The 18,906-nt window shown below is 51.9% G+C and overlaps 2 protein-coding genes and 1 long non-coding RNA gene across 3 annotated transcripts in view; 1 reads left to right on the top strand and 2 right to left on the bottom strand.

Moving 5' to 3' along the window:
* The window catches only part of Tmem184b (transmembrane protein 184B), a 40,646-nt gene extending 39,572 nt beyond the window's left edge, over positions 1-1,074 (bottom strand). Inside the window, exon 1 of the mRNA XM_059247415.1 lies at positions 981-1,074. The gene's annotated coding sequence lies outside the window, so the exon portion shown is untranslated. The remainder of the gene's footprint in view (positions 1-980) is intronic.
* A 106-nt stretch (positions 1,075-1,180) lies between these two features.
* On the top strand, positions 1,181-2,908 carry LOC131897007 (uncharacterized). Its single transcript, XR_009375565.1, has 3 exons — positions 1,181-1,397; positions 1,800-1,921; positions 2,660-2,908. It is a non-coding gene; the product is annotated as an uncharacterized LOC131897007 (long non-coding RNA).
* Positions 2,909-15,120: 12,212 nt separating this feature from the next.
* The window catches only part of Csnk1e (casein kinase 1 epsilon), a 22,055-nt gene continuing 18,269 nt past the window's right edge, over positions 15,121-18,906 (bottom strand). Inside the window, 3 exon segments of the mRNA XM_059247629.1 lie at positions 15,121-15,177; positions 15,844-15,983; positions 16,083-16,278. Coding sequence (XP_059103612.1) covers positions 15,145-15,177; positions 15,844-15,983; positions 16,083-16,278 — 369 coding nt within the window. The 3' untranslated portion in view covers positions 15,121-15,144.

Here is an 18,906-nt window from a genome sequence, read left to right as displayed (position 1 = left end):
TACAGAGTGAGTTCCAGGACAGCCAGGGCTACATAGAGAAACCCTGTCTTTAAAAACAAAACGAACAAAAGAAAAAAGAAATCCGGACCTCCAAGACCTGCACTTCTGATGCTGCTCCGGCTGCTGAGTGTGTGTGTGTGTGTGTGTGTGTGTGTGTGTGTTGGCGGACTCTGCAGCATTAGCCTCCAGGGCACAGATTGCTACTTCTCTCCTTACATACAGCACCTGGCAGTCAGATGAATAATACATGGCCCTTCACCTCACACAAAGGTATCAGGCAGGCAGACACCTGCTTTGCCCCACCACGGCCTGCAAGGGAGGGAAGGATGAGATGCCCCGGCCTCATACAAGTCCCCCAGAAAGGATACAGACTAGAAACCCGGGCCCATTCCCCAGACTCTCTTGCATTGCCACTGCCGGGAGCCCCTTAGAAGTGGAGTCTTATCCAAGCAAGGTGCCCAAGGGCGTGCCCAGGAAAATAGGCAACAACACACAAGTCGGACGCACACACTCAAAACCATCTCCAGGGTTCCTTTGAACACCAACATCCTGAGGGCCCCGCATTCCTATCTGTCCCCCTCCAAATCTACTGACCTGTGTGCAAGGCGCTCACACTCCCCCCACGTATGCTTGTACCGCCTCGAGGGCCGACTACCTGGCCAGGTCAAGGCCATCGCACCGGGGACCGACGCCTCCCCGCCCCGTTCGGCCGTGCCAGGCTGGATGCAGCACACCCACCGCGGCGCACACAGTCCCACCGGTAAGGGGCTGGGCCCCGCGCCGCTCACCCCTGCTCCCCCCACGGGCAGGTCCGGTTACTCTCAGGGCCCCGCCACGTTGGCGGAGCGGGCACACCCACGGGCCCCGCGGGGGCCTGTGAGTCCCTTCCTCCCCGCAGGGAGCCCCCAGCGTGGGGCTCTCCCCGAGACGCAGCCCTCGCCGGGTCCCCGCTCATCCCGCGCATCCCGCCGCCCGGGTACCTCAGGAGCCCATGGCGCTCGCGACTGCGGGCGGAGCAGGCGGCGCCGCAGCCCGGTACCTCCGCCGCCGCTGGCGCGTCCCGAGCCCCGCCGACTGCCGCCGCGGCGCGCCTGCGCACTCGGAGCGCCGCTGGCGGGGGCGGGGCCGGAGCGCGCGGCTGAGGTCACTCGCCGAGCCTTAAAGGGGCCGCGCGCGCTGCGAAGCCGCGTGAGCGAACCTCGGGTCAGCAGGACGGCTCTGTCCTCTGGCAGCTCGCAAACGCACTGGGAGAGACCTAAGGCCCAGATTTCCGAGTCCCACCCACCACAGCCCTGGGATGCACAGACTGACCCGCTGGGTACAGACTCTGCCCTGGACACCCGCGGGATGGCCAGCGCTTCAATTCTCTGAAGCTTTTTTCTGCGCCTACGCTGAAGGTGAAAGGAGATCTAGTGGCCGTTTGCGACATGTAGGGGTGGGTGTGGGACTATGGAACGGACTTCCACGGAGCGTTTTGTGCAGTTATGCAAAATGAAACTGCAAAGCACCAAAAGAGGCTTTTTTTTCCCCCACTGCATCCAGCTCCCATGGGTCCTGCCCCACCTCGTTCCAAGCCGCCTAAAGTAACTGAATTCTGCAAGTGTCGTTCCAGCCCCCTACCCCATTTTGATTTGCGCGGTCCCCACGTCTTGCTCAGTTAACTGAAATGCGTAATATGCAACCAAGTTTATTTTTATCTCCAGCTCCAACTGTCTACCGACGCCTCTTTCTTAGAGGGCTCAGTCGCCTCCCCTTCCACGCCCGTTTTCTAACAGCATTTCCCCCATCCTTGCTTCCAGGTCAGAAGGTCTGGAATCATCCCTGAATCCCCCCTAACCACTTGGGCAGGACATCCTGTATCCTAGACTCTGACCTCCTCCACCCCACCCTACTGCAGCCATGTGATCCAGGCTCTGCCCAGGTATTGTGAACTAAGACAGCCCCGGATTTTCCAACCTTGTCCTCTGCCAGTCTGTGTCAATGTGGAAATCAGAAGGATTCCTTTAAAGCCTGGATCTAAACCGTTTAATCCCAGCACTCCAGAGGCAGAGGCAGGCAGATCTCTGTGAGTTTGAGGCCAGCCTGGTCTACAGAGGGAATTCCAGGACAGCCAAGGCTACACAGAGTAACCCTGTCGTGAAAAAACAAACAAAGAAAAAAACAAGAAAAAAAAAAAAAAAAACAGCTGAGGAGCGCTTGCTTAGCATTCATTAGACCCTGGGTTTGATTTGCTTCACCATGACAATAAAATAAAATAGATTAAATAAATAAATAAATAAAACCCAAGTTAAACTATAGCACTTTGCTCAAAACCCTCCACTAGTTCCTCACTAAATTCCAAATAGAAGCCAACACCTTCCAATGTCCCCCAGGCACGCTGACCTCATCTCCTCCTGTCCCTGGACACAGGCCTCTTGCTGTCCCTACAGCCAGGTGAAGGCATTCAGCTTCCATGCCTTTGCACCTGCTGGGATCTCAGTTTCCCCAGACACGCCTTCAAAGGCTTGCTCTGCTGTCTGCACTAGGGCAGCCGAGGAGACAGTGTTGTTCTGAGACAAGGGTCTACCGGAAGATTGCCAAGCCCCTCCCATGCGCTCCACATTCATGGAGTCTCCTATAAGCACATCGTTTTTATATTTTATTCTTCATCTTCTTCCAGGAGAAGATAAGTTGACTGTTGCATTAACATTTTCTCTGGGGATGTGAACAAACACCCAGCTCCGAGTAGGAGGGTGCCCACAACAGACCAACAATCCCACACAAGTCTCCCTCCGTGAACCCGTGAGTTTATTGGGCTTACTTATGGCCACGTGGGTGAGGAGTGACTGACAGCTGTCATATGTCAATCTCCCACTGCTGCATGTGGCCTCTGGGAGTGTTGGAGTATTTAGGAGGTAGAAAATGGAAGGGGGGGCTGGAGAGATGGCTCAGAGGTTAAGAGCACTGCCTGTTCTTCCAGAGGTCCTGAGTTCAATTCCCAGCAACCACATGGTGGCTCACAACCATCTATAATGTGATCTGGTGCCCTCTTCTGGCATGCAGGCATGCATGCAGATAGAACACTGTATACATAAATAAATAAATCTTTAAAAATGGAAGGGAGGGGGACTCCTATGGAGCTATGAAGAGGTCATTACTGTGGCTTTAAAAATGGAAGGGAGGGGGACTCCTATGGAGCTATGAAGAGGTCATTACTGTGCTGGTTTGGGACCTTTTGGTGGAATGGCTCTTTTTTTTTTTTTTTTTTTTTTTCAGTCACCCATGCATCTGTAAGCAACCCTTCACTCTTGCTCCTAAAGGCAGCTGTAATAAATTCCCTGGTTCACCAGTTAGACTGGGCAGAATCATCCCTTCATTCTGTGGCTGGTGTCTTACCTGGGACGAGTAGATGTTCACCTCTCCCCAGGAAAAGTGCATGCAGCCAGGACAAAGATGTCTGACCTTTTGTTTCCTGACATAAACCGGTACTCAGCCTTGGGGTTGGCGTGGCAAACATGTGCAGAAAATACCTGTGACATGTACAGCTATCATAGCTAGGTCCGAAGGGGAAAACCCCGTGCAGGACGCACGGCGGCTCAGGGGTAATGGTGCTTGACAACCTGAGTTTGACCCCTAGGACCTACATGATTGAAGGAAAAAACCAGCTCCTACAAGTTGTCCTCGGACCTGTGTGCACACACAGTGACACACACACACACACACACACACACACACACACTAAATAATTTTTTTTCCAAAGGGGGGAAAAAAGCCAGGAATAGTAGTACACACCTTTAATTGCATCACTGGGGAAGCAGAAACAAGTGGGTCTCTGTGAGTCGACACCAGCCTGGTTGTAGCAAGTTCTAGACCAGCCTCGGCTATGTAAGTGGTGAGACAGTCACTCAATAAAATTAAATAAATAAGCCGGGTGGTGGTGGCGCACACCTTTAATCTGAGCACTTGAGAAGCAGAGGCAGGTGGACTTCTTAGTTCAAAGCCAGCCTGGTCTACAGAGTGAGTTCCAGGACAGCCAGGGCTACACAGAGAAACCCTGTCTCGAAAATCCAAGAGATTAATAAATAAATAATCAGAAAGAAAGAATGACGTCTTCCCAACCCAGCTTTGAAATCCCCATTTGTTCACAACTTCCTGACTCCCTTCCAGACTTGCTACCCACCTAGGGCAAAGTCCTTGCCCCCAACTGTCACCATGTCTACCCCACTGACAAACCAGACTGACTTTGATAGCCCCCTCCCCTTTCCAGAGCTTGTTAATTTCTGCACCCCAGGAATACTCATGGCTCTCAACTTACAGAAGTCTTGTCTAGCAGGGGCACAGGCAGGTGGTGGGTATTTTAGGCACAAGTTGCCGGAAAGGGCCCCCAAAACAGAAAGTCACCTGACCTGGTAACAGCTTTTGGCAGGTGGCATGCGGAGGCGGGGGCAGGGCTGGTTGCTCCTCTTTGGAAGAAAAGCTCCCCTCGCCACTTAGGCTGTCTAACACGAAGCTGAGGGCCAGCTTTCTCTCCACGCCTGCGGCCACCACCCTGCTTCAGCCTGCTTCAACCTCTAGGCCATTCTCCTCTACACCTGCCCATCAATGACGGAGGGACATCTTTTCCCACCCGCAGCTCCACCCCCTTTCTATTCTAGGAACCACCAGCTTCCTTGGGGGGACCACAGCAGGTACCGGCTTCTTGTTTCTTTCCGTCCTTGTTTGTTTTCTTACTCTGCGGCAGTGACTAGAACCCAGGGCCTCGGCATGCAGGGCACACTGCTGTACCGCTGAGCCATGCCACAGCCGTTTTGTCTTTGGGCCGCACTCTGTTGCTCAGTTCAGCCTAGAATTTACTATGTAGGCCACCCACACTGGTGATTTAGGGTGATGCTCTTTCCTTAGCCTCCCAGGGTTACAGACAGCTCCCTGTACTTCTTTAATTCATTTTTCCCAAAGGAAGCCTCAGAAACAACCTGGCAGCCAATGAAGAGAGGTTAAAGAAGCTGAGTGATCCACACAATGGCATTGAATGTAGATATTAAAGCAGCCTCAAAGGCGCAAAGCTACACAGGGAAACCCTGTCTCGAAAAACCAAAACCAAAACAAAAAACAAAAAACAACAACAACAAAAAAAAACAGCCTCTATTTTTTTTTTTTTTTTCTCCCCGAAACAGGATTTCTCTGTGTAGCCCTGGCTGTTTAGGAAATTGTAGACCAGGCTGGCTTTGAACTCACAGAGATCCGTCTGCCTCTGCCTCTTGAGTGCTGGGATTAAAGACATGCACCATCACACGCTGCTGGGATAACAGCCTCTTTATTATTATTATTATTATTATTATTATTATTATTATTATTATTTTATTATTATTATTATTATTATTATTATTATTATTATTATTATTATTATGTGTATGGGTATCTTGCCTGCATGTCCATGCCTGGTGTCCTCACAAGGTGTCAGGGCCCCTGGAACTGGAGTTACAGATGGTTGTGAGCTGCCATGTGGGTGCTGGGAATCGAACTCAGGTCCTCTAAAAATAGCACCCAGTGCTCTTAACCACTGAGCCACCTCTCCAACACTCTTAAAATTGTCTCTTAATGCAGCTGGAGAAAGGCTCAGTTGTTAAAAGCATGTACCACTCTTGCAGAGAACAGGAATTCCGTCCCCAGCACCACTGCTGTGGCCTGCATGGCATTGGTACTCATGTGCTTGCGTGTGTGTGTGTGTGTGTGTGTGTGTGTGTGTGTGTGTGTGTGTGTGTATACACACACATATATACAAATTTAAAAGTAATTACACAATCTGAAAACATAGTCTGTCAACATGATTAGTCTTGCTATGAAGGAAATTATTAGGAATAATATTATATGATAAAGGCTGGAAGAAGTTTGTGGGGCAGCCTGGGCTTGAACACTATTTTTAAAAAGTGCTGAAAGGAGGTGAGCAGGAGCTATAGCAGATGGGCTATCAAAGGATCCTCCTAAGTGGCAGAGTTATGAGTAGTGATTTTTTTTTCTAATTTTCCAAAGCATGTAAGATCTTCGAACTTAGCAGAGAGTTATTTCCAGAAGCGATGCGTTATCCCCATCTGTGTTTTCTTCTCATTGTGCATCACAATTCATCTGTCTTCTGGGGAGACAGAGGCTCTCTGCAGGGTGGGGATGCAGATCCCTTTATCCCTGTAGCCTCCCATCCCCGGCTCAGTAAATAGCAACAGACAGAAAGTCCACCCTGATACTGGATGCCGGGAAGGAGACCAGAGTCCAGTGTAAGGTTACCCCTCCTTCCAGCCCACTCCTGGCTTCTGACAGGGAGGTGTGGAGGGAAGAGCAGGGGCCCATGCAAGCTGATGAGGGGCCCAGCTCCCCCACAGCCTCTGTGTTATCCTCGGGTGTCCAAGTACACTGTAGGAGATCTACTCAGGAGGACCTTTGTTCTCTGAGCCTCAGTTTCCCCACCTGCCAGTATCTTACTGCTGTGTCCAGAGCAGTGGCTGCTGAAACCCCCAACTCAAGCCCTGTCAGAATCAGATCTTCTGGTTGAAGCAGACTGGCGTCTAACGCAAAGTAAACTAAACACAGAGGCGGTGGGCTCACTTAAGTTCAAGGTGGAGGATCTGAGGGCCTGTACAGGGTCAATAAAGCCTTGCTTTATTCCTTCTGTCTCTTGCTTGCTCTCCCACTCTGTGTGTGTGTGTGTGTGTGTGTGTGTGTGTGTGTGTGTGTGTGTGTATTGGCCGCATTCCCAGCTGGCCTTTCACCCCACTGACTGAGAGTGCACCTCTTTCCCAAGAACTCCAGTCTGTCCCAGGATTGCCTGATTGGCCCAGCTTGTGATAAGGGTCCCATCTCTGAGCCAATCATTGAAGAGAGGAAATGCCATGAGTGAGGAGCCAGGCCTGGATGAAGGTCCCGCCCTGAGAGACAGTAGGTGGGCTGAGCTCTCTGGAGGGCTGTGGTGAGTACCTGAAGAATGTCTGTATTACAGCTGGAGGGAGAAGGAGCCACTGGGGAGGGAAGAAACTGCCTGGAGGCGGGGAAGCAGATCAGGAAGCTGAGGCCACTCTCCTAGGATCACCCAGAAAAGAGCGGGGTGGGACTGAAGTGCAACCTCACCCAGAGCAGAGAATCCGTAAGTAGGGCAAAGCCATTAGGATGGGGTGGCTCTTTGGAGGCCTGAAGCCTGTACAGTGGCCAGACCACCTGGTCTGAACCCCAGCTCGGCCCCTGGCAGGTGAAACAACCGTAGGCAAGTCCTGAAGCCCCAAGAAACCTCTGGTTCCTCAGCTGTCCCAGAAGCCAGTGCTGCAGTTTAGTTAAATGAAAGCATGCCTGTAACATCAGCATGTGAGAAGTAGAGGCAGAAAGATCAGGAACTCAAATCCAGCTTCTCAAAAACCTGAAAAGAGAAAAGCTGCATGCAGCAGCTCACACCTGTGTTCACACACTTACAGCTTGAAGCAGGAGGATTGTCACAAGTTTGAAGCCAGCCTAGGCTACATGGGGAGTTCAGGTTACCCTTGGCTACAGAGTGAGAGCCTGTCTCAAAAGAGAGGGGCTAGTGGGATGGCTCAGTAGTAAAAGTGCTTGGTGTCCAAGCCTGATAACCTGAGTTGAGTCCAGAGAACCCACACATCAAAGGAGAGGACAGATTCCTACAAGTTGTCCTTTGAGACATGTGTGCACACAAAATAAATAAGTATAATAAAAAGCAGGAAAGAAACACGAGGAGAGGAAGAGAGACAAGAAGTGAAGAGGTCAAGGCTAGCCTGGGCTACAGAGTGAGTTTAAGGCTAGCCTGGGCAACTTAATGAGATCTTATCTCAAAGCAAAAAGTAAAGAAAGGTTGGGTCTATAACTCAGTGGTGAGGTTTTCACTTGCTTAGCATGCACAGGGTCATAGGTTCAACTCCCAGTACAGAAAGAAAAGATAAGGGCTGGAGAGACAGCTCAGTGGTTATGAACACTTGTTGGTCTTGCAAAGGACCAGAGTTCAGTTTCCAGAATCCATGACCACCTGTAACTCTAGTTCCAGAGACTCTGACATCCTCTTTTGGCCTCCACACACACCTGTGTACATGAGACATATACAGACATACACACACAAAAAAATAAATAAATATAAATAAATTGTTTTTAACAAAAGGAAAAATGTTATTCATAAAACACACACTGGGTATCTCATTTGTGAGAACTCATGCATGATTTAAAATGTGTGGGCAGTTTCTTTTTTTTTTTTTTTTTTTTTTTTTTTTTTTTTTTGGTTTTTCGAGACAGGGTTTCTCTGTGTAGCTTTGCGCCTTTCCTGGGACTCACTTGGTAGCCCAGGCTGGCCTCGAACTCACAGAGATCCACCTGCCTCTGCCTCCCGAGTGCTGGGATTAAAGGCGTGCGCCACCACCGCCCGGCTATTTCTTTAAGATATTTTATGGGCACACCTTTAATCCCAGAGCTCCAGAGGCAGAGGCAGGCAGATCTCTGTGAATTCGAGGTCAGCCTGGTTTGCACAGTGAGTTCCAGGCCAGCCAGGATACACAGTGAGACATTGTCTCAAACGAAACAGTGTAACAGCCCTGGCTGGCCTGGAACTCACTCTGTAGACCAGGCTGGCCTGGAACTCTCAAGATATCTGCCTGCCTCTGCCTCCCCAGTGCTGGGATTAAAGGTGTGTGCCATCACTGCCCAGCTGAAAAAAAATATTTTTTAATTATGTTATGAATTATGTGTATGTGTGTGCATGTGCCTCTGTGTGGGTATGTGCAGTTGCCTGCAGAGGCCACAGAGGTCAGGTCCTCTAGAACTGTATAGTATAGGCAGCTGTCGGCCGCCTTTTGTGAGTGCTGGGACTCGAACTCAAAAAGGGCATCAGATCCCCTGGAACTGGAGCTACAGATTCACAAAGCTTTGTTAGCTTGGCAAGCAGCAGTGACTGCCACTTGGCAAATGAGGAAACCGAGACACAAGGACTCCGTGTTACTTTGCAGAAGTCACCCTGAGTGGCCCTGCACACAGTCAGCCTAATGGCTTTTTGTGAAATGAATCTAGGACACTTTCCAGACATCACCTGAGATGGTGACAATCAGCAAGAGAAAACCCAGGCTACCCTTCTTGTTGAGGTGATGACATTCGTGGTGACATTTAGGACACAGATGGTCATTAGGAAGCAGAACAAGCCTGCTCCTGGGGCAACATCTGGGGATGTGTGAATGAATCAGTGATGTGAGCCTACAACAGAGACCCAGAGAACTCTGCTTTCTTTGTCTCCCAGCTGCACCCATCCCTGACCCCGCAATGCTGGAGAGGTAAAGCCCTCTGCAAAAGCAGTCAGCACCGACAGACACGCTAACAGAAGCAGGTCCAGGGTCGGACCTTCTACACACCCCCGGGGCTGCAGCTGCTGAGAGGTAGAAATGCCGCCCCTGGGAAAGGAAGCGGATGGCTAATCCCTTGAAGGGATTTAGAACCTCTGGGTGTGTCTGCAGAAAGCTTTAACTGAAGAGGGCAGTATTGTCCTCCGGACTGAGGAGAGGGAGCCAGCAAGCTGATCACCAGCGTTCATCTCTCTCTGCTTCCTGACTGTGGACACAGTGTAGCCAACCTCTTCCCCTTCCTGATCCCATGATGCCCCCACCAGGACAGGCTATTACCCCTACAATATGAGCCCAAATCAAGTTTTCCTTCCTTAAGCTGTGTCTGGGATTTTGTCCCAACAGGAAGAAAAGCAACTAATACAGGAGAGGTCCCCCTTGTAGGTCAGGGCCACCACCTGGGGAGCTGAGGGGCTAGTCCGGAATGCCTGGGTGTCCCAAGTCTAGAGTTGCCTTGATTCCTTAGGCCTTCTGCGTGCCCAGGGTTTGTAAACCTGAATGATTTAACTTCAAAGACCAGGGTGGGGCTCACCAGAATCAAGGATGCTTTGAAGGCGCTGGATGAGAACCCAGGAGGTATAATTACCTAAGCAGCATTCTCCAAAGGGCAGGGGGGAGCCAAGCTGCTGCCTACCAGCACCAATGAAAGGGTTTCCAGCGAGGCCTCCTTAAAGGGACAGTGTTCCTCCCTGCAGCCCCAGGGGTGAATCTGTAACATCATCACAACTGCTCTTTGCTGAGCGTGGCCTGCCTGGGTGGAAGGCAGTGTATAAAACTGGGATCCCATCCCATCCCACCAGCCTGTGGTGTACGGGCACACAGCTGTGTGTGACCCTTTCATTAGAAGAAAGGTCAAGAGGCCGGAGAGATGGCTCAATGGTTAAGAGTCCATTCTGCTCTTCCAGAGGACCTGAGCTTGGTTCTCAGTGTCCTCTCCAGCTTCAGGGAACCTGACACCTCCTTCTGGCCTCCAAGGGCACCTGCATGCACATGTGGTATACACTACCTTTAATACCAGCACTTGGGAGACAGAGGCAAGTGGACTTCTGTGAGTTCGAGTTCGAGGCCAGCCTGGTCTACAAAGAGAGTTCCAGGACAGCCAGAGAGGTTATACAGAGAAACTCTGTCTCAAAAAACCAAAAAAAAAAAAAACCAAAAAAAAAAAAAATGAAGAAGAAGAAGAAGAAGAAGAAGAAGAAGAAGAAGAAGAAGAAGAAGAGATATTGTCTCAAAAGGAAAGAAAGAAACAAAGAGTTACACTGTAACTCAGCTCCAAGGGATCCAACACCTTATCTGGCCTCCATAAGCACCTGCATGAACATGTACACACACACCAATGTATACATTAACTTGAAAAAAATTTTTAGAGAGAAAAAGGGTTGGAGGGGATGGCTGCCAATAGTGTCTGTCGCCTGAAGGTGAAGACCTGAGTTCCCTGGCCAGCACCAAGTCAGGGCTGGCAGCACACACCTGTAACATCAGTGCTGGGCAAGTGGAGACTGGCTGGTGCCAGTCTAGCCATCCAGAGCGGTCCGAGTCGAGTGACAGACAACAGAGACAGAGAGCAACAGAGGCAGACACTCAACATCAACTTCTAGTCTCCACGAGTTCATACACACATGCATGCTAACTGCTTGCACATTTGCACACACACACACACACACACACACACACACACACACACCTATGCCCACACTCGTTTTGTTTGTTTTTAAAGATGATCTGCTTGCAGACAGCAGGAAGTGGAAGAGCCTTCTGGGTTCAGGTCCACATCTGCATAAAATGACCTCAGCCTCCTCAGCTGCCGTGGATTGCCTGACTTCTCCCACATGGATTGCACGCGCGTGCAAACACACACACACACACCAATGTCAAGTGAGACTAAACCTCTAGGCCTCTTTTCCACTTGTTTCCCCTGCTGGGAACAATGCTTCCCACTCAATGCCATTTCAAGGCTCAGGGCAAGCATCCTTGGAGTATCTCCTCCATAGGATACACTTTCTCTTCTTCCTTGGGCCCTGCTTGACCTGGGGCCACCCACAGGATTCTCATGCTGTCGATGGAACCCAGGGCCTCATATATTCTGGGCAGCTCTACCACTGAGGCACATCCCAGCCCGCAGCATGTTCCAGTGCGGGATGAACCACTTCCTTACCTGAGTCTTTGCCCTGGACAAGCACGTGCAGGTGCCTACACTAAAGGTTCAGAGACTGGGCTGTGGAGCAGGAACTTGTTTCGTTGCCTTGGTAGACACCAAGAGCAGACATCCACAAAATGGAGACTGAGACACTAGCTACCCTTGCTGGGGGTGTCATGGCTCAGCACAGGTGTCCTCTGTGAACTGTATCCATCTACACTGTTTAGTCCCGACAGTTCTTGCAAGTGGACATACATCATCCACCTCACCTTGCACAAGAGGTATCGAAGATGGTGTCCGGGGTCACAGAGTGCGCCACCTGGTTCTCTGGAATCCATCTCGGGGCACCCTGCTCCACCTCCGCCCAGCATACCTCTGACCCACCATTGTTTGTGGCATGAGTGACAGTGACTCACCAGGTGGCATGGCTGCCCTCAGTCTGAGTAAAACTTCCTGCTGTTTGTTTGGCCTGCATAATTAGCTGTGTGCTGGAGGTGTCCTCTGGCCTCAACTTAATGTCACTTCCCTCCCCATCAGCCACTGCCCCTTCCCTCAAACGTCCACAGAAGGGGAAGGGACAAGGTTGGGAGGAGCAGGGTGGCTCGGAAGGGGCTGATACTGTTGTAACTTTTTGGGGGTTTAGCTTTTATGTTTTGGGGAGACAGGGTCTCCTCACCTGCACCTCAGGTTCATACCATGGTGCACCTGTCACCACACACGCTGCTTTGATTAGGGTTGTTGTTTAATAACGTGACTTTCCTATATATAAACACAGCACCTCCAGATAAATTAAGCCAAATTGGGAGGTGGAACAGTAACTCATTAAAATTGATGAGACAGACACACAATGGATGATTTCAAGTCACGTTTGAGCTCTGTACTCTGACAACACACCCAGAAACATCCTAAGAACAAGGAAATTGACTTATTTACTTGATATATGGGTTTTTTGTTGTTGTTGTTTTTGAGACAGGGTTTCTCTGTGTAGTTTTGGTGCCTGTCCTGAATCTTACTCTGTAGACCAGGCTGGCCTCGAACTCACAGAGATACGCCTGGCTCTGCCTCCCAAGTACTGGGATTAAAGGCATGCGCCACTGCCACCGGGCAATATATGTATTCTTAAATATATCTTCAAGGTCTCATTATGAAGCCCTGGCTGGCCTCGAACTCAGAGATCACCTGCCTCTGCCTCCTGAGTGCTGGGATTAAAGACACCACCATCGCCATGGGCTCAGAGGTTGTACTGAATAAGACCCCCAGGTGCTACTTTGAGAACCTTGAGTTCTCAAAGGCCCCTGAATGTACAAGACAACGGGTCACAATGGCCTGTCCACAGCTGCCTCTGAGGCTAATGGCTTCTCTCTGATGTGCTGTCCCTGACAGAAACCCCAAGAGCAAAGAGGTAGACAAAGGACGCCCTACATCACTTTGTCCTTTTCTACTTTATTACTTCAAATTAACAACCACAATAAAGCTCAAAAAAGTCCAATATTTACACAGGAAAAAAGTACAAAATTCCCCCCAAAGTTCTTCAGTAATTTTTTTTTCAGTTTTTTAAATTACAAAGTAATAAAAAGTTTTGCTCTTTAATTAAAAAAAAGAAAGGGAAAAAGAGGTAAATAAATTAGGAAATACACACCGAGGAAACAAACAAAAATAAAATAAAATTAAAAAACCAGGTGTTAACCAGGAAGGGTAAATTCAACACTTAGCCCTGACCCAGGGTCCTACTCAGAAGTCAGGCCTGGGAAGAGGGGCGACCACAGGTGACTGTCGGGACCAGGGAACTAATTGGTAAGTCAGAGCCGACGCCATCTGGGAGCAGACTCCGTGAACTTGTCCTAAGATCAGGTATGGAAGATGGGGTTGCCACACACTGGCATCTGGGAACAGGTGGTGGCAAGGACTCTATGCCCTGAGGGATGTGGAGGTCACTGTCCACCCCACCTTGACTTTAGGGGGATGAGAACAGAAACTTGGCCAGGCAGGCACAGCGGGCCACCTGCTGCTCTGGAAAATACAGGTGTCTCTCACACACACACTCACACACACACTCACGCACCCACATACACACACACTCACACATGCACACGACATCATGGCCACCACCTCACAGCCCCCTCAAGGTCTCTGCAGAGAGGTGACGGAGGGGGCGGGGGGTGAAGGGGGACCAGGATGCTCAGGGGGACTCTGGGAAAGTCCAATACGAAGCTGGCCACTTTCGCTGCCAAGGGGCTGCAGCTGTGTGTGTGTCCTTGGATCCGAGGCTCACGAAATCTCCTGGGACTTGTCTGTGACTGGCCAAACCACTCCCCGATGCGAGCTCTTCGGGCAGCCGCTGGAGGTGCCCGGCACGTGGTGGGTGGTGGTAGGAACAGGTGGCTGGAGCATGACCCAGTGTGTCATTAGGAGTGTTGGCAGCCTTCAGGTTGGGAGCAGTGGACGAGGCAAGGGGACAAGAATCCTCGGTGATAAGGACATCTTGTCTTTTTACCATTGGAAAAATAAATCAAAGAAACAAAATCCATTGTCGACTTTGTGCTGGGTTGTGGTTTTGTTGTTTTTGTTTGTTTTTTTTTCCTTTTTGATCATTTGAGTGGTTGGTTCTTTCCTTCTGTCCTTTTGTTTTATTTTGTTTTTAAAGAAAATGCAGTGTAGAAACTAAAAGGAAACAAAGACCACAGGTCAGGGGGCCCGGCTGCCTCCGTCTACCCCACACCAGATTCCCCCTCCGTGTCTCTCCTGGAGCCCAGAGTCTGGTTTCAGGTCCAGCACACAGTGCTCCACTGTCCCCAAGAGGGAGAAGCAACATGCTCCTCTGTCCCGGTGGGCTGCGTGGCCATCCCAGCCCACCTCACAGCCTGAACAGACTAGCTGTCTGGAGAGAATTTCTGCAGAGTTACTCCTGTTGAAGGCCACCTGCTGGGAAGCCAGTCCCTTAAAGAGTGGGCTGCTTGCCAGGGCAGTGGTGGCACAGGCCTTTAATCCCGGCAGAGGCAGAGATAGGCAGATCTCTGTGAGTTCGAGGCCAGCCTGGGCTACAGAGTGAGTTCCAGGAAAGGTGCAAAGCTACACAGAGAAACCCTGTCTCGAAAAACCAAAAAAAAAAAAAAAAAAAAAAAACCAGGGTGAGCGGCTGCCTTCGCCACCCCCCTTCTCCAGGGAGCCCAGTCAATATGTACCAAAGGAGCCTGTGGCCCCCCTCCCCCAAACCAAGCTAATGGGTGTTTTACTAGATACTGCCCTCCCAAGTCTCAGGCAGTCCAACCCTAACGCACCTCGGCCAGAGGGCCTTTCCTGGGTATAAAAGCACCAAGGCCCTTTCTACACTCTGGCCCCCTTTTGGCTTTGCACAAATTAGCTTATGTAACAGCCAGAAGGCAGAATTAGGCCAAAGCGTTGGAAGCCCACGTGCGGCCGGTACCCTGGTCTCTCCAAGGAGCCAAGGGGACAGAAGAAACAGGGCTGAAAACGGGTTTCCCCGGAAGTGTTAATGGACAGATTCAGGACGGCCTGTAGGAAGCCACAGCCGGATGGCAGGAAGGGGTGGTCCACAGTGCCACAGTCCATGGTGCCACGGACCACCAGTTTCCCTCCCCTTAGGGACCCCAGCAGACACCAGCACTCACCTAAGCAAAACACTGGTCCGTGTGGCTCCCCTCATTTCCCGAGGTGGTCAAATGGCACGCTTGTCTTCAAGGGGGGCCGGAGAGAGAAGGGGGAAGAATCCAGTCAAGTCCTCAGGCAGCTGGTTACAGTGACTTCCCAAAGCTCTCCCCACCTAGAGCCCCAACCCACTACAGCAGAGCACGCAATCCGAAGGCAGGCTGGATGATCTCAGGGGTCGGGGGTTGGAAGCTGCCCCTGGCTTTATAGCAAAGGGGACAGATGCAGGCCACACCCAAACTGGAGGCCAAGGATGGTTCAACCCCAGGTCTGGGTCCACAGAGGCTCATCTCCCAAAGGAAGAAGGGGTTAGATCTACCTCCACCAAGGCCCTTTCCCTCCATTCTGAGTCTAAATGGGACCTTTAAATGGGGCCACCACACAGGACCTGCCTCCCTCCGGCATCCTTTGCTGTTATCAGTGCTGATGGGAACTCCAGTGGGCTTCCCTATGGCAGGAAGTGCAAGCCATTTGTTCCTGAGGCCCCTGTCGCCTCCCCAGACTGGGTCCCCGGTGGTGAGTGAGTGCTACTACTTACTGGGCTGGGTTATTTCTCTGAGCCTCAGTTTCTCAGTTTGCTCAATGAAAGAGGGCTAATTAGCTCCGGGAGGAAAGGGGACCACAAAGCCAAACCAACACCAGGAATATCTAGGTCCATTATGTCCCAGAGATGCTTGGCAAGAGGTAGCTCACCTGTGAGGCTGAAATCCGGGAGACCTCTTGCCGCCCAGTGAGGTCTGAGGACGAGACGTTGGCAGGCGCACCTCTGTGGAGTCTCATGCTCACCTTCCTCTCCCGGTCGGCCCGTGAGATCGCTCTGGGAGAAGTATTGCCTGGAGGGGACGGAGGGCAGGGAGCCACCCTCAGTGTGGGCACAAGCAGTCCCCTAACTCCCCTCGGGGCCCAGCCCCAGGCCCCAGGCCCCTACTGACCAGCTTGTTGGATGCGAGAGGCTGGGGTGGAAGCCACAGGCTCGGCTGCACTCCGGAGCCGGTTGGCGGTGGTCCCCGTAGGGGGGGCCAGGGGGCAGGGCTCTGGTCGCGGACCCCCCGCAACTGCCCCCATCCTCTCTTCCCGTTCGTGTTCTCGCCGCTCCCGGTCTACGTCCTCGGGATTCCGGGCTGCACCCTGTAAGGACACGAGAGAAGATCTGAGTCAGCCCTGTAAGGATGCTACGTTGCAACCCAGAACCCTAGCAGGGCGGAGGAGTAAGGGGGAGAGGTGTGTGGACAACTCAGAAAACTAGTTTCACCTTCTTTTCCCATACTCCCAAGAAGGCGGGAGCTCACCCTCGACCACAGCACCCAGAGACCAAGCCACCCAACACCTAGAAGAGGGACCTGCAGAGGAGAAGCAGAGAGAGCTCAGCCTGACCAGGCTGGTATCTACAGGACAACCAAGGGTACCTCTTGGTCCTTCCAACCGGGCCCCCTCTGTGTTCCCAATCAAGCAGGAAGGGCATTCAGAGGCCCAACTAGATGACAGACAGGCCATAGCCAGAGAAGGGCAGATTTGGAGTCAGAACTCCAATGAGAACAGAGCCAGGGCTGTCCCAAGGTCCCCTGGTGTCCAATCACAGGCCACCTTTCCCTGGCTCCCGGACCTGACCATTACTCCTACTATGAGGTGACAGCCAGGAGACCAAGGGGACCCCATTAATGCTGTTGCCTGAAAGCCTGGGGAGTAATAGCCAGGCTAGATGTTCCATGGAGCAAGGAGGCCCTCGGGCAAAGCTAGAGAAGGTGCCCTGAGCCCCCGAGGGTCGGTCCTTTAAGCTGCCACCCCAAGAGAAGGGAGAAAGGACCAGAAAGGGTTGCAGAGCGGGGAGCAGCGCCTGGCTGAGTTACCTAGCTGGTCCCGAGGCCGTCCACAGGGAAGGGCAGGGGGCTGGCAGAAGGGGGGCCGCATCTGTGAAGGAGAGAGCTATAGGCTGAGACAGGAGCCTGTTCATGGGCCACGGGGTCTGGGCTCTGCAAACCCACGACTTCACTGGTACTAAGAAGCCCTGATGCTCTGGGAAATGGGGAGGGAGCTGTCTTCAGGGACCCCTGGAGGGAGTGGCTTGATTCAGAGGATCCCGAGTCCTATTGGGGTAGCCAAGCCAGGCAGGCACATTGCTGGCGCTCTGACTCCTTGTCTGGGTCCCCCCTCTCAAGTGGAAGTACTGACATCCTTGTCCTTACTTGGCCTGGTCGGAGGCCTTGTGACCTGGCTGAAGTTATTCAGTCAGGAAAGCTAGGGCTGAACACGGTCCTGCCACCGAGTCCCATTCTGTCCCTCCAAAGGACACTGTTCAGAGACCTGCCTTGGACCATTGCTAGTCCCTCCACTCAGAAACCAGGGCTTAGGACTGCCAGAGTGCCACCCAATTGACCGGCTGGCTACCTGGTTCCCAACCTGAGAGAGACAAGGCACTCAACAGTCCCTCCTGTGGCAGCAATTTCAGTCTCTTGTCAAAACAGAAAACTGAGGCTTGGTGAGGCTAAGAGCTTCACCCAGGGGTGCAGGGCCCTGCTATCAATAGTCAAGAGGATGGCTGGGGTCTCAGCAGCTCCATTAGGCTCAGACCAGGCCTGGCCCCTCACCCTGTTTCCATCCACTCAACGTGATGGACGCATCCAGAAATGCACACCAGAGAGTTTTCATGGCCTTTTATTTGCCCACAAGGAAACACAAGGTGTCAAAGTCACACAAGTGTCTGGCTCTACTGTGTGGACCTCTGTCCCTTGGCTGTGTGGCGTCTCCTCCTGGCTAGAACAGTGGCTGTGTTCTCAGAGACATCCCAGGATTCCAGCATCTGGGGACTCCAGTCCCCTGGGGTTGAACATGGAAGGTCATTCCAAGGTCAAGTGGATCTTCCCCTCTGGGGGTGGGTTGCTTATTGCAGGGCAGGTGGGGAGGCCTGGTCTTGGGGTGATGGCTGTGAAAGTTTCTCATGTGTCCTGTAGATGTTCTTGGTAACGGAGCTGGCCACGTGGTGACAGGGTCCCACATGGTGGAGGCAGGGGCTGTCCAGCTTTGAACTCCAGAGTCTACCTCCAAGAAGGCTCCAGGGAGGGGGTCAGGCAGTGGGGCAGGGAGGGTGCATCTGGCCAAGTATGAAATGTTGCCAGCTGGCCAATCACACAAGGGGGCACTGTGAAGGAAAGCATCTACAGCAGCTGTCCATAGAACCTCCCGGAATAACAAATGCTCACATTTGCCATGCTGGAGGTAGCAGCCACTTGTGGCCTTCTGAGTGCAGTCCGGTGAATGACTGAGGAACCAGCGGTCCCATCTCCAATAGTTTAGTGAATGAAAGAGTCAGCACTACGTGGCCAGAGGCTACTAGAGTGGGCTGCCCTGATCTAGAGAACATAAAATCCGTTCTTCGAGTTTTACTGAGAAGGTTGAGCCCATCCCCAAACTGGATTCAGCTAATTTTCTGTAGCACACGTCTGGTGCCCAATGCTTTGAACACCCTGTGATAAGAAGAGCCAGCCCCATGACAAGACCCTTGACCAACATGCTCTGAGGTGGAAGGAGCCCACTGCCCACTTTTCCCTCCAGCCTCAGAGATAAAAGCCACAGAAGTTTGTCCCCAAGGTCCCTGGCCTGTGAAGCTTCCTCAGAGAACAGACCCCAGGCCACTGACTGGGGCCCAGAGAGAAGAGGAGCCCCAAAATTAATGTGTCCCATCTTGGTGTCCAGAAGACAAGGCCTATGTTCATTCTTAACACTGGATGGAGCGGGCCAAGGGCCACTCTGGGAAGAGAG

Source organism: Peromyscus eremicus, chromosome 20, assembly GCF_949786415.1.
Source record: "Peromyscus eremicus chromosome 20, PerEre_H2_v1, whole genome shotgun sequence".
NCBI classification, from domain to species: domain Eukaryota; kingdom Metazoa; phylum Chordata; class Mammalia; order Rodentia; family Cricetidae; genus Peromyscus; species Peromyscus eremicus.
This window is presented reverse-complemented; position numbering and strand designations above follow the sequence as displayed.